Raw genomic sequence first — 17090 nt, 5'->3', positions numbered from 1 at the left:
GGGGCAACAGGATTGCTCCCTTAGTCTCTGATCTGTTTTCCTCTATGCCCAACATTGTGTGGCTTTCACAGTATAGATGGAAGGTCCGAAATTAACAAGTTACAACATATTTGCAAATATTTTTCATGGCTGAAAAATGCCTGCGCCTGCTGCTGAGTTCGTGGCAGAGGCACAATTCAAGCTGGGTGGGTCTCCTGATTCTTAGTTCTGTCTTTTGGCTGCAATACTCCGACTCTAATTTATGATGAATTAATTCATATTGTAGCCTAAAAAAATGAGATCCTCCACCCAGCAGTTGCCTTGTCCAGTGAATCTATCCCAATGCTTCTGATCTGTTTCATTCCTTCGCAAAGAAATCCCACTGGTGGATGGGGATCCAAAAGCCGAAGAACCACCTTGTCCACTGCCAGACCCTTTGCCCTTGCAGGGGGGGGATCCAAAACAGCCTATGTCCCCTGGACCAGGGACTGTAGGATTTCAGCCTTTATCCTCTATTGCACAAAGCAGACGAGAATGAAATGAGTGAATTCTTTAAACCTCAAACTCAGTTGTCTTTTAAAAACATGAAGAATACATGTCTCTTTTGACTATAGATTCCTCGTTATTACATCAAAGGTTTCCAGCCCAGGTTGGGAATTCATTCCCCCATTCAGTCATTTTTACCTTTCACACCATCAGGACACATGTTCATGCTGCTCTGCTCAGATGATTCTCCCACGTGCATTTTTTTTCCTGAACAGACCATCTTCCAATGAGCTGATCCTTACAACAGTCCCTTTACAGAATTGATGTAAATGGTTTTTCAGACACAAAAAGAAGGCACAGCACGGCCATATATTTGCTCAAGGACAAGAAGCAAACCAACAACAATGACAGAATTGGAGCTCGGGAAGCTTTTGCTCTGAATCCCTTGAACATTTGTCATCTTACATTGCTTTTCTCAGTGAGATGGTGGGTGGGGGGGGGAAACGAACAGGGAAATCATAGTTTATATTATCTTGACCTGTTTTAGAAACCTTCACTCACTGTTCTCATGGAGATGTCTTAGTTCCATACCCAGTTTTCAGGCCTTGAAATGCTTAACAGGTGCCTGAGGGCAGGTATGTTTTGAGCATGAATCCTATTTTTTGCATTTTGTCTGCCCGTATTTGGCATTGAAGGAGCTCGACTTTTTCTTCAAGGCAACATTTCTGTGTCAACTCTGTTTCCCTTCTCTTCTGGCATCAGCACCTTGATGTAATGTTCACCTCTTGCTGCTTTTTATTCTGTATGGAATGCAAGAAATATGCCCACATTTGACTTTGCAGCCCATGGTTCACATGGGATGGAGTTACTTAATTAATTGAATCTCTGATATTATGACTTACTGAACATAAGCAGCATTAGATTACAATCTAAACTGCCTATATTTGGAAGCGGGGCAGTGGGGAGTCATAACTCAGTGGTATATCACTGTAAGTGATGCACGTTGGGGCAAAAATTCCCAATTTCATATATACACTGAGGGGATCTGAGCTAGAGGTGACTGACCAAGAAGGAAATCTTGGGGTTGTGGTGAACAGCTTGATAAAAATGTCAACCCAGTGTGCAGCTGCTGTGGAAAATTCCATGTTAGGCATAATTAGAAAAGGAATTCAAAATGAAATTGCCAACATCATACTGCCCTTATACAAATCTATGGTGTGACCACATTTGGATTACTGTGTACTGTGTGAACAGAACACTGGACTAGATGAACCCTTAGTCTTATCCACCATGGTGCTTCTTATGTTCTTATCACAAGCTTTGAAAGAAGAAGATCCCTGGTTTGATCCTTGCATCTCCATTAAACAATTCAGGTAGCAATATGGTGGGAACCCTCTGCCAGAGATTCTGAAAAACTGCTGCCAGACCAAGTTGATAGTTTCAGGCTAGTTGAACAGGTGTAACGTACAACTAGGGCTGTGCACTGCTTTGATTCTGGATCTGAATCCTGAACTGAAGTGGGCCAATTCAGACCACTTCGGTCCGAATGTGGATCAATCCAAAGCACTTCGTAGCACTTTGGCCCAATCTGGGACAATAGTGAGCCACTGCCTCCCTGAGCCACCAGAATTTACCTGACCCATCCACTCACACCCAGCAGCTGCCCATCCTGCATGAGAGCCACCATTTTTAAGGAAGATGGGGGTTCTCTATTATCATAGATCTACTGTTACAAACAACAGCGGCTGTAAAGAGCCATTTCCGGAAAGAGTTACCTGAGCTAGGATGTCTGAAAACCAGTGGAAGATGGCATTAAAAGACAAGACATTAAAACAGGGTTTGATGGCTTGGCAACTTTCTGTTCAGTAGGTAGTGTACTATCTGCACTTCCCTACCCACAAATTGATAAGAACAAATCCTACCAGACTAACCTCATTCTTTGATCGGGTAACCTCCCTTGTGGACTGTGGGAATGTTGTGGACATAATATATCTTGACTTCAGCAAAGCTTTTGACAAAGTACCCCATGACATTCTGATCAGTAAACTAGCTAAAAGTGGGCTAGATGGAACAACTATTAGGTGGAGCCACAGTTGGCTACAGAATCAGACTAAAAGAGTACTAATCAATGGTACCTTCTCAAACTGGGGGTAGGTAACAGGTGGGGTACTGCAGGGCTGAGTCTTGGACCCAGTGCTCTTCAACATTATTGTTAATGAATTGGATGAGGAAGTGCAGGGAATGCTTATCAAATTTGTAGATGACACAAAATTGGGTGGGATAGCTAATACAATGGGAGACAGAAAAAAACTTCAAAGTGATCTTGATAGGCTGGAGCTCTGGGCTGAAAACAACAGAATGGAATTTAACAGACATAAATGCCAAGTTCTACACCTAGGAAAAAGAAACCAAATGCACAGTTACAAGATGGGGGATAGTTGGCTCAGTAATACTTCAAATGAGAAGGATCTTGGAATTGTTGTAAATCACAAGCTGAATATGAGCCAACAGTGTGATGTGGCTGCAAAAAAAGCAAATGCTATTTTGGGCTGCATTAATAGAAGTATAGCCTCCAAATCACACACGGTACTGGTTCCCCTCTATTTGGCCCTAGTTAGGCCTCATCTTGAGTATTGTGTCCAGTTCTGGGCACCACACTTCAAGAAGGATGCAAACAAGCTGGAGGGGGTTCATTGGAGGGCAACAAGGATGATCAGGGGTCTGGAAACAAAGCCCTATGAGGAGAGACTGAAAGAACTGGGCATGTTTAGTCTGGAGAAGAGAAGACTGAGGGGCAACATGATAGCACTCTTCAAATACTCGAAAGGTTGTCACACAGAGGAGGGCCAGGATCTCTTCTCAATCATCCCAGAATTCAGGACACGGAATAATGGGTCAAGTTCCAGGAAGCCAGATTGCAGCTGCACATCAGGAAAATCTTTCTGACTGTTGGAGCAGCACAACAATGGAACCAATTAGCTAGGGAGGTTGTGGGCTCTCCCACACTAGAGGCATTCAAGAGGCAGCTGGACAGCCATCTATCAGGGACAGTTTAAGGTCGATTCCTTCATTAAACAGGGGGTTGGACTCGATGGCCTTATAGGCCCTTTCCAACTCTACTATTTTATGATTCTATGTCCACTTTGCAAATTCTTGTTGATAGGCCTGAAGAGAAATCCTCATGACTTACCACAGATTGCATTGCCAGAGTTTTCCCTCTGATTATAGTAAGTGCTGCTTAGTTACTACTTATCTGTCAAGTGAATTATATAATCCTATTATACCTCATATTATTAAGGATCATCATGCAGTGCTGGTTCTCATCCTCTTAATGTTGAAGGTACTTATTATGCAAATAATATTTTTGAAAAAGAGTTTTTAATAAGCCCCTTGTGACAAAAGAAATGCAGAAGGGCTCATTACTATTCAGAACTGCTGAAAATACATATTTCTCATGTGAAACACAAGCCAGTTTCACAGCCAGTGTATAATACACTTGACTATTTCTAACCCTGGTTAAGGACATTCCTAAACTCCTGATCAAAAAGCAGGTAAACTTTCTGATCACTAAACCACGGTTAGTCATTGGGAAGCATGACATCTGCATTCCTGTTTTCATAACATCCATAAGAAGAGACATGCAGAATCAAAGGAGAGGTCCGTCCACTTTTGTTCTTTTGATGTACATGAATATTTTGACGTACTGAAGCCAGTCGAATAAAGATTTCAGGCATTAATTTAAGCAACTATGTTAAGAGAATAACAAGTACTGACATGCAGAATACATTACCCTAATGGATAAAACAAACAAACTTATGCCACTAAAATTGACCATTGTACCTTGCCATCACAATTGGTCCAATTAAAGGCATCTTCTGTACAGTGTGGGATCGTTGCTATCCCTCTTTGGTACAAGCAAGATTATTTCTGTCTACCATAAACATATTGACAAAACAAAGTCCCACCAGCACACTCTCTGTAGACCATTTTCCTGGCTTGTGCCCATGCATATTTTAAGTCTCAGTTTAATTTTGTGTGCGTCATCATTCCTTTTCTTTTCAATGCATAGATGAAGGTGCTTCCATCCACCCCTGCGATGACACATACTGCGGTCCTTTCCCAGAATCTGAGCCTGAAGTGAAGGCTGTTGCTCACTTCCTTCGCAAACACCGGAAACAAATAAAAGCCTACTTGTCTTTCCATGCATATGCACAAATGTTGTTGTATCCATACTCTTACAAGTATGCAACTATCCCAAATTTCAGCTGTGTGGTAAGTACAGAACTTGAAGAATTTTGAATGTTTGCATACCACTTTTGCTCTTTTAATTTAGAGAAATGTATATCTTGAATCTCCTAGTAATGCAGAATTCCATACTGCTTTCCAGAATGAGGGAATGCTTTCTTCTCCATGTGCAGTTCTTTACACAGAGATTTGAAGTTCAGCCTGCCTCAGATGTTGAAAATCACATGGCAGTATCAGCTAAATAATCTTCAGAGCAAATATGTGCTTTAATGACTACAGTGTGATAGTCTCTTCCAGACATCAAATACTCTTTATTTGAGGGACGTGAAGAAGTAGTGCAAATTGATGGGTTCTAGGAATGGAGTTGAAAATATTTAGTGAATGTGGACAAAATTTATATGGGTTTGGCAATATTTGTTATATTCCCAGCTGGACTTCTAAATTAGAAAGGACAGGTGGGATGAGAAAGAGGAAGCCCACCAGCCTCTTTTCCTGCATAATGGCCAAGGTGCCCCAAGAATGCATATCATACTTACCTACTGCAGAGGTAGATATTAGTGACTGTAATGAGCTTGTAATTTTGAGAACTTAAGTGTAAATGTCACTCCTAGACATAAATATGCGTTTTATCAATCAGAAATATTAAGTCAAATACCAAGCAGAACCTTTTGTTTTGTAGTTCAGAAACTTGATACCTTGGCTACTCTATTAAATATATAAAACTCTGACATAATTGATTTTCACAATATTAAATATATGAGCCTAGAAAGATCAATGGGTTCTTTAGGACACTTTTGCTTTGCAACCTTTTTGTAATTCTTAGTTCCCCACAAAAAATATTTGTGTTTACATCTATCAATGAGCTGATTTGCACAGAACACTAAACCATAGTTTAGCACTACATGTGAGCTAGAACAAGACTGAGCAAAGCTTCTGTTCCACGTACTTTCCTGTTTGCTCTCTTTTCCCTGTAAAACCAGGAGAAGGACTTCAGCAGAGTTTAGTTTCACTCTGCACAAAAGCTGGCTTGTCATTACATACAAACCAGAGACTGGTTTAAAAAGAAGTCTGGTCTGTTTCTAAAAAAGCTAAATTCAAACCATGGGTTCTTTAGATAGCTTGTTTGATTAACCAGAGTTTGTGAATTAAAGGGGAGGGGAGGGTGGAGCACACAAGGTCAACACTTTGCTCATTAAAGGTTTGTCTATGAACCACTAAACCATGGTGACATGTGAACCACTCCAACGATGATTGTAAGCTCACTATAGGTTTTACATAAAGAAAATCACTAACTTTTGTAGTGGTATGGTACTAGTAGCTTGTTAGGATTGAGAAATATTGCTAAGTGACTCATTCTCTATTTTTTTGGAAAGTAATTAAAGAAAAAAGAGGGAAAACTAATGGTACAAGACAGGTTTACTGATGTATTGACATTCTAATTTCCCAACACCTTTTAAAAAATATTCTTCCTCGGGGGAAACCATTATGATATAAATTGGATGCGGGGTAGGAATCTATATTCTAGTTGTAGTCAATTTCCTTCTAATTTATTCTGAAATAAATGCGTAGTTGTAAATACAATTTGTATTACAACAAATAATATCAGTATTTCACTACTGATCATGACTCTCTGCTGAGCAGGAAGGGGGGCTTGATTGTGATAGCATGCTAGGGTTTGTAGCCAGCCAGAGCCCCCTGACCTCCTTCCCAACTGCAAGATGAGAACCAGCAGGAGCTTGTGTTCTTTGTACTGTTTTCCAAGCCTGGAGAAGTCATTGAGGGGGGATCTTGTGCTGACAGTGAGGGTGTTTATACACTCCGTAGTGGCTGTGCAGTGGCACTACATTGTTTATATGACGCAGCCACATCGGGCTTTTGCCCCCAAAATGTGCTTTTTCGTGGTGTCCTTTTACCTTGACTTTTCCAATTGCTCTGATGCCACCATGTTGTTTCTTTCATCTGTCTCTGGTGGCTTTGGTTTTGGGGCCATTCCTAGGGGTAGATCCCAGAGCAGGGTAAGCCCAGGAATGCAGGGCAGGGGGTGGGCTTGGCAAGCCAAATGGCCACCAGCACTGAGGATTTTCATGGCCAGATAGCCTGCGCTTCCTCCTGCTGTCTAGCTTTCTCAATTCCACTTCGCAGCTGCGATGCTGCGGGGTTTTGAGGGACTCTGCATGTGAAGCGGTGGTGTTTAGACACCCCCTTTGGAAAGTATCAGAAAGCAGCAAAAGTTCTCAACATTTTTCAAGATGTCCCAGGGCTCAGCTCTAGGTCAGCAAGTTTTCCCCACCCTATTCCTGAGCCTGGAGTGGGGAAGGGGATTCCTCAATTTTGGAAAGGATCAGAAAGAAGTGAGAGCTGAATTACAAATAATTATAGGAACATAAAGAAGTCTTAGGCGCAGTATAAAATTGAATAATGGTCGACTAAAATAAGATGGAACTGTATAATGTAATACGTTGACCTGGACAAAGGATTGTGCTTAATTTTGATTTAGTTGGCATTTGATCATACCCTTCTGGAAATAGATTGATATATTTTATGTTTCTTTATTTAAATAATACTACTGTATTAATAATAATATAAAAATAAATCAGTGAGCCATTTCTCACTGCTTTCAGACCTTTCAAAAATTCAGCACAAGGTCCCGTTCTTGTCCAGGCTCAAAAAAAAGGGAAGGGGTTCACCTGAACAAACAGTACGTTCACCAGTGGATTCCCTATGTACTATTAAACTCTGAGCACCTTACTGTCCAGAAGCAATCACAGCACATCACCAGGAACATACAAGGCGCAATAAGAGAAGACATCACAAGGCCTTGTCACTCTGCAACTGTATGGAGAGGAAGAAGGAAATATGATGGAGAATAGTGATGAGAGGTCACAAGCCATCATGTGCAAAGGAGAACACTTGCACAAATAACAAATTCACAGCTGCCAAGGACAACACATTTGCACAGAAATGGAAGAAGGGTATTTTTACCCATGCCTTGCACAACCCTGTAAGATGGGATTTTAGCTTATTGTACATATGCACTGAGCTGCAACACAGAATCACAAAGAATTTTCCTTCCCTGGGGGCTGACTTCACAAGTCCCTCAGATTTATTTCACATGTTGAGATTGGCCAGCAGATGAAAGCTTTTCCATGGGCTTTAGTATTCAGAAATGAGGGGACTCTTTAATAATTCCTGAGCTGAAGGCAAACAGGCTTCTGTCCAGCTTACTACACAGAACTGTGCTGCCAGTCACTCTTTGGATTAGGGTGTTAAATTATTTAGGGCTTTGAAACTGGAGAAAGGGATATACAACTCCCCATATTTACGTCTTGTCTTAGACTGTGTTTTCCAGTGCAGACAAGTGCTTGTGTAGGCTATTTCAATCTTTAGGGAGGTTGTTATTTTATTTATTCACATTTTTTTCTTCAGTAACTATAGTCAAAGGATTTAGAGCAATGTCACAGAAGGGTGGGCTTGGAACTTCTAACCATCCCTTATCCTACTACTGATATATGGGACAGGATCTGTTAAGATGGAATCTACAGCATTGATGACCCCAGAGGCTAACGCAAATAGAAAGTAATTTCTGTCTATTAAATGTAGAATTAAAAAAGGGTTTTCACAAAGCAAGAGTTTTGGGTGCCAGCCAAAAACAAGTTTTTGTTTTTATTAGTTATATCAATATCCTACTAAGCAGCTTAGCTCCCAAACTGTTTTTCCTCTGGACACTGATCCATCCCAGACCTGAAATTCAGTGGCTTGCATCATGCTTCTTTAGGCCATTTCCTCAACCAGTCAGCAGCTCAAGAGTCTCTCTCTCTCTCTCTCTCTCTCTCTCTCTCTCTCTCTCTCTCTCTCTCTCTCTCTCTCTCTTCACACACACACACACACACACACACACACACACACACACGTCCTGGGAATGCAGCAAAGTAGAAACCAGCTTCTACATTTAGTTCAGCAATACTGAGTATACAAAAGCTGGTGACTTCATCCACAACAAAACTAACAGATGTACAACTGCAGGCAAAACTCCATTTAGAAGCCTAGAACCTGCATCACACTTCACAGAGGACAAGAAGCCAGGCTCCTGACCTGATGACCTTAGAGTCTAAAATTCAGTATCGAGGAAGGGGAAGCAGGAGTAAACAGGGTAGCAATATGCAGTTTCAGTTGGATGTGCTTAGGCTTGAGCTCCTATACCTATTTACCTGTGGTTAAGCCCTATTGAATTCAGTGAGATATTGTTCTGAGTAGATATGTATAGGATTGCTCAGTAAGTTACAGTAGGGCATGGGACAAGTGGGGCTGAGCCACAAAGGCTTGATGGAAAAGGTGGCTTTTGAAGAGGGATTTGAATGAAGTTAGAAAGGTGCAGATGTTCTGGGAGGAAGGTCCAAGCATACCGAGCAGCAAAAGGAACAAGATCCAAGCATACAGAGCAGGCAGAGTCTTTTGAGGCAAAGCTGTAACAAGCTGCTGTGTCTACATGGCCAGCTCTGTGGGGTAGGACCGGCTGCAAGACACCCTTTGTCTGTTTTCCTCAGGGATAGGCTACTACCACCCATGTATAACTAATTGAATATTAACATTTAATACCTCAATCTCGTTGAACATCAATATTTAATAACTCGTAACCTGAACACATGGGAATCCAGGCTTATGGTTTTGATATATGGAGGATGGGCCCCTTTCCCAGAGTTTCTTTTAACCTCCCTAACAACCAGGTTAGCATGTTTGCCGAGCAGTCCAGCACGTGTGTAAAGCCAACTCCAGGCTTAGCAAGACAAATCAACTCCAGTTTTCAAGTCAATATATCTAGTAAAGAACTAGGCAGAAAAAAAGGCCAAAAAGAGTCAAGTAATTTTATAATAAAATGGAACATTGAATAAATTCACTAGCACCCACTTATCAGGATTCTAAGAGGGACTCACCAAAGCAGTGTGCTAAGAGGTGGAGTACACTGGGATGTCAAAGTGTGGAAAAGATTTGCCTTAACTTTTTGCCAGTCACCCCAAAAAACAAAGGAAGTTTCCTTCTCAGACACAGGCAGCTCCCAGGCAGAGAAATTTCAAAATGACCAATCAATAGCCTAGGAGGACCTAGTTATGCATCCACCAGGTGATTTCTACAGCACCTCCTTTACATAAACTGAGATAGCCTGGAAGGGTTCTGCAAATGCAGATTGGTGTCTCGCATTGTCTGGCTAAGTTCTTTGTTAAAAAGGAATTTCCAGAAAGAGGAGTGGGTGAGTGGTTTGGTCAGTCCCAACAGTTGAGGAGCAAAGATCATGAGCAGGGATGTATCAGGATATAAGAGTGGTGAGAGAATCAGAGTTAAAATCATAGAGGGCTTGAAAGTAAGGAAAAGGAGCTTGTGTTAATCTGGGATCAGTCAGGAAGCCAGTGTAGGGACTTAAGGAGAGGTGTCAAGTGATCAAAGTGACAAGAAAAGAGAATGATTTTGGCAGCAGAGTGCTGGATAAATTAGGTGACAAAGGTGAGACAACAAAATTTCAGAGAGGAGACCATAATGCACTGAAAGAGATATTAGGACAGCTTAATAACAGTTGTGACAGAGCTACCAGGTATCTTCTCCTTGTGGCAAGTAATTCAACACCTTAAACTAGCTACGTAATCAAAATTCCCCTCACTTCTGCCCATTATGAGCTGAACTGTCTCACAATTGCTACAGCCAGCTCCTCAGCAGATGTAAACTGTCAGCACATCCAGGGACTCTGTATTTCTTCTCTGATTTGGCATACAGCAATATTGAAGTAAAATCTTGGGAGTTCCCTCATCTGTAACAGCATAATTACTTACTTTGAACATTGATTCTTGTCATGGACTGGCTGTTGTAGCTGTGAAATATAATCCAGGGGTATTTCTTTATATTGAGTGGCTCTTGTCGAGGGAAGTCCCTTTCTTTTCCATATTCCTTAATTCAGGTATTGGAAACCCTTTAAATTTAATAAGCCGATAGACTGAGTGTTTACTTGTTTCCAGCCTTGTCATACTGGAACTGGAACTAGCTGGATGCGAGTGAAAGTATATTCTCAAGAGACATTTGAAAATACATTGAGATCCATTGGAGTTCACCTTGTAGTAATTACCAATGAAACACAGTAATCATTTTATATTGCCAGCTTTTTACAGAACATGTTAAGATTTTGCTAATGTTACTGGCAACTTGAATTTACAAGTTGACCACAGTGCTGTTTTTAAAAAGAATGCAGCAAATGCAATGAGTATACTAGGGGAGTCAATGATAATGAGTAGGGTAGTACATGTAATTGAGAAACCAAAAAAAGTCACTTTGTATAGTGTTTGCGTATCTCAGGTGTAATTTTTAGACCAGCGCCAATACACTAAGCATTAACTATATTTTTTAAAAAGGTTTTTTTATATATAATGATAGCATAATGCAATAAGATAGCTATCATAAAACCACATATACTACAAATTGCTCTGCTGCTGGAAACTGTAAAAACACCAACGCTTAAGGCATGTCACAAAAATCACACCTGTAGCAGAGATTTGGTGAAGTAAATACTTCTTTTTCAAAACAGTTGCATTTATCCATTGTAAACATTTTGAATGCTACTCCATTATCAGTAAGGGCAAGACACCTGAAAACAAAAATAAACATGCATACCCCATCAAATGTGAAGGGTGCTCAGCTGTAACATTCTCTGTATGTACCTTTAGAATGTACAAAAGTGGCAACAAAGAAAGGCTTAAAGGCAGGACCGGTATCAGAAGCATTATGTCTATGTACAGCAGTTGATGGGGAACTTGAGCTGTTGTACTCCTGTCCTGCTTGTGGGTTTCCCTGAGGCAGCTGGTTGGCCAATGAGTGAATAGAGTGCTGGACTAGATGGACCTTTGGTCCAATCCAGCATGTATTGTCTTGTGTTCTTATTGGTGATCCACTTCTGAGTGTTTTAAATTACATGTATGAGTGTTTTGTACTTGGAAGCATAGCATGTGCTGAATACAAATTGTTGCCTGTGGAGGCAGTCTCATAATGCGGAGTGTGTATCCCCCCTTGGAAGGGAAGGCATGAAGTCCCAAGGAGGGATAAGATCCTGAATCAGATAACGTCTGATTCAGGATCTTATCCCTCCTTGATTCAGGATCTTATCCCTCCTTGGGACTTCATGCCTTCCCTTCCAAGGGGGGATACACACTCCGCATTATGAGACTGCCTCCACAGGCAACAATTTGTATTCTCTTTCTAACCATGCCGTGGGTGGATTGAACGCACCCTGGAAGAGGACCCTCACTGACCAGCATTGGATTTGCAGGGATCACTTCCTTGTCTTCACTATGTGATCTGAGAAAAAGGGAGCTTAAGCAGACCTGCTTCTACATGGTTTTTGGATGTGGGGTTAGAGATGCTCTGATCTATACCTTCCTTAATGGCAATGTTGGAGTCCCTCTCTCAGTGCAGGGAGGCAAGGATATCTGCCTGCTCACCTATGGAATCGATTATTCCTGCATGGGGGTGGGGGTGAAGACAGTAAAGTAAGGTTTGAAAAGATAAAAAGACATTAAAAAAAGTTTGAGACATTGTCCCAAGTCATTCTATGTTATGTGAAATTTCAAATGAAATAAAATATTAATGTGCTTTTTTCTTTTCTTTCGGGGGGCATTTTTTGTTCCCCTCCCAGGAATCTGCAGCTTTTAATGCTGTAAATGCCTTGCAGTCAGTTTATGGGATAAGGTACCAATACGGTCCTGCCTCCAGCACTTTGTGTAAGTTTCTCAAGCCAACCAGCTCTTTCTTTTCGTGTACTGTGTTGATTTTGGTTCTCCTATAATAAGGCAAGCAAACCATTTTGGAGATTAAAGGCAAAAGAGGGGATGTTTTAAAGCCTGCAGTCCTGCAGATTATAGGCTGCTGAAATTACACTATTTAGAACCCAGCCAGACGGGGCTGCCACTGGAAGGGAGAACTGAAAAGGCACCATGAGCGAACAGACCTCTGCCTACAGTGCTTTGGATTCCACCAAAGACTTGTGGGATTTAAACAGCCTAACTGTCCAGCCCAAGTCTTCTTGCTATACTAATTATTGGTGCAATGGATTGATTCTAAGGCTAGCAAAAAAATAAATTGCTTGTTGAAGAGTACAACATCAAGAAGACAGAACTGAATGTAAAACAATATAAGAGGATCTTCAAAATGGACTGAGGAATTATTCAGTTGAGATAATTGATAGAGAATTATTCAGACAGAGGTCTCGATCTCACTCAAGTCACAGGCAACCAGTTGCAAGTTAATGACCGACAAATGCAGATGGAAATCTCTATCCCCATACACATCAAAAGACACATCTGGATAATTCAGTGGGGCCTAAATGAGCGTCACAATGGCTGTGTTTGCACATAACAGTAAATAGGTTTCTGGCTAATCCTGGTTTAGAGTGGACATTTCTACTTTGGCCTTCAAACTCACATGAGTAAGTAAACTAAACAGGGTGTGATAGCGCAAATTATGTCTGAACCTGGGATACTAGCTTGTTGCTCCAAAACAAACCAGGAAGAAGCCAGGGTTTGTTGTTGGCTTATGAATCCTGGCTTGTTTGGAAGCAACCAACCTGGATTCCATGTTTGGATGTAATGCACAGCTATCGCTTCCTGGTTTCATAGAGTTGGAAGGAGCTCAATATCTTCTATTATAACTCCTTCCGAATGCAGGAAATCCACTACAGAATCCCTGGTAAATGGCCACACAGCTTCTGCTTAAACACCTCTAATGAAGGCAAGTTCACCATCTTCCAAGGCAGTTTGTTCCACTGTTGGACAGCTCATACAATTCGGAAGTTCTTCCTACTGTTTATTCTATATCAGTGGTGGGGAAACTTATTTGATTGAGTAGGCAAATGATTCGCACCAACCCCTCCATGGGCCAGATGATCTCATGGGATGGGATCATGGCTTTGCTGGGTTTTCCCCAGTTGTCTTTCCAGAAGTACTTCTTGTGTTCTGGCCAAGAAGTCTTCATCTCCCCTGATAAGACAAAGCTGGATAGGTGCTAGCAGAGGAACAGAGCAGGTGCAAACAGACCGGGCATTAGCTTGCAACCTATTTATGGTAAGCCAGGATTAGTCAGGAATCCTGGTTGACCATTACATGCAAATGTGGCATCCATACACATATTTTAATCTGTGTCCATTACATGTATGAAACATTACTTCCTTGGATGGATCTCCTTTGATAATCAGGGCATATGCATTTTGTGCTTGCAAGAGTTTCTTAGTTTTCTCTCATATATTTGTAGAGAATATTAATGTAACAAGTGTTCCTTCAGACTCTGGGCTATGTTCTTTTTATATTCTGGGTTGAGCGCATAATCGTTTTGAAGATGATAAAAAGCAAAACTCTCTTCAATATAGAAGTATTTTAAAGAGTATTTAAAAAGCATATTCTTCCCAGTGGAGTATGGAATCTTTAAAGTCTGGGTTTTCAATAACTATCAGAGCTTGAATGGAACTCTCCAGACAAGTTTGAAAGACAAAAGAAATTCAGCAGCTTTATATATAGCAGAGGGACACATGATGCACTAGTTTAGTTTGATCTGTTCGGAATGTCAGAAGACTGAATATTGACTGGGTGTTTTAAAATGAAGGTGTAGATAAGCATGCAGATAATGCTGTTCTTCACTTTAAAGATGCCTTATTGGACTAAAATTATTTTGACATATTACCAAAGCATATGTGGACAGTTCCTTCCCTAACGAACTAAAAGGAGTGGATGGTAGAATAGTTTTTTGGTTTTTTTAAAAATGCCCATCTATGGTTGGTTAAGGACCTTTTCAGCCTATAATGCTGTGCTTTCTCCTGCTGTTCCTAACCACACAGTCCACTTGCACATCATTGTCAGATTGCCAGATGCCACATATATCACATATTAATATATTGAATAAAGAGTATAGCAGGAGTGTTCAAGTTGTAATTATCCTCTGAATGACAAGTGGTGCTCTACATGAGGCCCTTCATACAGTATTTTGCACTCATGTATAGCCAAGGATCCAGGTTGCTGCTGGGAAAGTGTGCTTAGCAACAAATAGAAATAGTATTTTATGCATTCATTGGTTATGGGTGTGTAGGGGTTAGGTTTTGGAGGGGCCTCCCACAAGCTGAACACAGTCTCTGAACACAGAGTTAACCCACGTCTATGCAAAAGGTCTGATTAAGGCTATAATAAATAGGATTTACTTCTAAATAGAACATGCCTACAATTGCACTATTAGCAAGTCGTGGAAAGAGTTTTCTGTTTCCTTTCCTCAGGCCTGAACTTACAAAATAAACTTCCCTGTATAGTCTTACCTGGCAAGTTGAAACCATTGTGAAAGGAGACAGTAAAGAATGTTAGCCACACTCTTTTATTTTCCATTGCGTAATACTTAGATCTTCCTTGGAATTAAAATTGATTACTTCAAGCTGGTCCTGTGAGTCACTGTAGCAGTAGAGATGTGGTCAGATCATAGTTACATTGTTGGGAACTGTCTGTACCACTATAGCATCATGTAAGATATTAAGCTGTACGAAAATGGATGGAGAAGAGATGCCAGTCTGAGGATGTTTTAACTAGATAGAAACAGCTCTGCCAGCACAAACCTGTCTTGGTTCTTGGAAGTGAATTAAAACCTACACTTTGCACAAGAGGATGGATCTGTCCCTTTTGAGCCACAATGCTATTTGAGTTACATCCACTGCTACACTATACCAAACATACATATAGACCTGGAGTGTGTGTATGGGATTAATGAAACTTGCAAAACTTGTTTGTCCCTCACATCTCTGGCGTTGATGACACTGTGCTGCTTCAATCTTGTTTAGTAAAACAACTTAAACTACAATTGTATCATACTACCATATTATTTCAGATGCATCACTTCCACCTTTTGTTTTTCCTTTCCCAGATGTGAGTTCTGGCAGTTCTATGGACTGGGCTTACAAAAACGGTATCCCCTATGCGTTTGCATTTGAGCTGCGTGATACAGGACATTTTGGATTTTTATTGCCGGAGACCCTAATCAAGCCAACTTGTACAGAGACCATGCTGGCTGTTAAAAATATAACCATGCACCTACTCAAGAAGTGCTACTAGGGATTACAGCTGAGGTCCATAGCTATTTTTTTTAATTATTATTGCTTTATTACATAGACAGTGTCAAGTGAATGAAGTCTAGAATGTGTCCAACTGGTGGAGCTCATAGAAGAATAATGTGGCGTGCATTCTACATATAGGTGTTGTTGTAGAATGTGAGACTTATTCTGGGCTGTGTCTATCCTGGGGTTGTAACACATGAGTGGAAAACTCAGTTTGGGGTTTCAAAATATCTGTACAGGCAGGAACTGGGGATGAAAACAGAGGAACAAAGCCAGTTTTCCAGTGGGAAGCAGAGGCAGAGCTTCCGTGTCCCAAGTAGGTCTTTGCTCCAGCTCATAAGTAGCTGAAGCAGAACAAATTATGTAAAATAGCCATGCCTATTCAATTTGGCTTAGGTTGCATAATTTATACAAGCCATGGATATCAGCTTGGTTGAAGAAGAGAAAATCTGAGTTAACCTTGGCACAAAATTAATTTTTAAAGAACAGAATACACACAGCCCTGGGTATAGCTCCAATGTGTGCAACATAAGTTAAATAATCTCTCTTTGGAGATAATAAAGCTCCTCCATTTCCCACCTCCAGCGTCAGTATCATTAACTTTAACGACAATAGAATAAAGTGCTTATTATGCGGAAAAATCTCTGGTAAGACCCATGCATAAAACTCACAGGAAAAAAAATACATGGAGAACAGATAGGGATAACTTCTCCATGTTCCTTCTGTCCTGTCTCAAACTGCAAAAGCACGAAGGAGGAACATTCCAATCATAAGTATAGGAATACACTGTTATAAACCCTGAGCTGACACTAGCTTATTGCACCTGATGTAATTATTCATTATTGATTATATTTTCTTGTGACCAGATTGTGGGAGAATAATGCCTAGGGAAGCTATTTCATTTACGTCATAATTAGACATATAGCCCTTCACTCTAGTGTAAATTCCCATGATAGTTTTGCAACGAATTTACTAGCAGGTGGAGGTAGCAGCATAACCTGAGAGAGGCGATCTGTAGAATAAACCTGCCTTTATGCCATTGCCCATGGGCACACACTTTTGGGGATTGGGAGTTGGTGGGCTGAACAGATGCACACATATACACTCCCCCTCCCCCAGAGATCTTGATAGGAACTGCTCTTTCCAGTGGGGAAAGGGTGGTCTGCATGCGTATCTGTGGGAGTGGGACTGGGGAGCCATCTCTCCATCCCCTCCTCCAGTGCTCCTGATATAGATCACTCTTTCCCTTGAAGAAGAAAGCCTTCTC

The 17090-nt window shown here is 41.0% G+C and overlaps 1 protein-coding gene across 1 annotated transcript in view; it reads left to right on the top strand.

Annotated features, from left to right (window-relative positions):
* Nucleotides 1-16081, top strand: part of CPA6 (carboxypeptidase A6) — a 33455-nt gene extending 17374 nt beyond the window's left edge. Inside the window, exons 8-10 of the mRNA XM_063129864.1 lie at nucleotides 4535-4737; nucleotides 12380-12464; nucleotides 15634-16081. Coding sequence (XP_062985934.1) covers nucleotides 4535-4737; nucleotides 12380-12464; nucleotides 15634-15821 — 476 coding nt within the window. The 3' untranslated portion in view covers nucleotides 15822-16081. The remainder of the gene's footprint in view (nucleotides 1-4534; nucleotides 4738-12379; nucleotides 12465-15633) is intronic.
* Nucleotides 16082-17090: the final 1009 nt, after the last annotated feature.

Source organism: Elgaria multicarinata, chromosome 7 (genome assembly GCF_023053635.1).
Source record: "Elgaria multicarinata webbii isolate HBS135686 ecotype San Diego chromosome 7, rElgMul1.1.pri, whole genome shotgun sequence".
NCBI lineage: Eukaryota > Metazoa > Chordata > Lepidosauria > Squamata > Anguidae > Elgaria > Elgaria multicarinata.
This window is presented reverse-complemented; position numbering and strand designations above follow the sequence as displayed.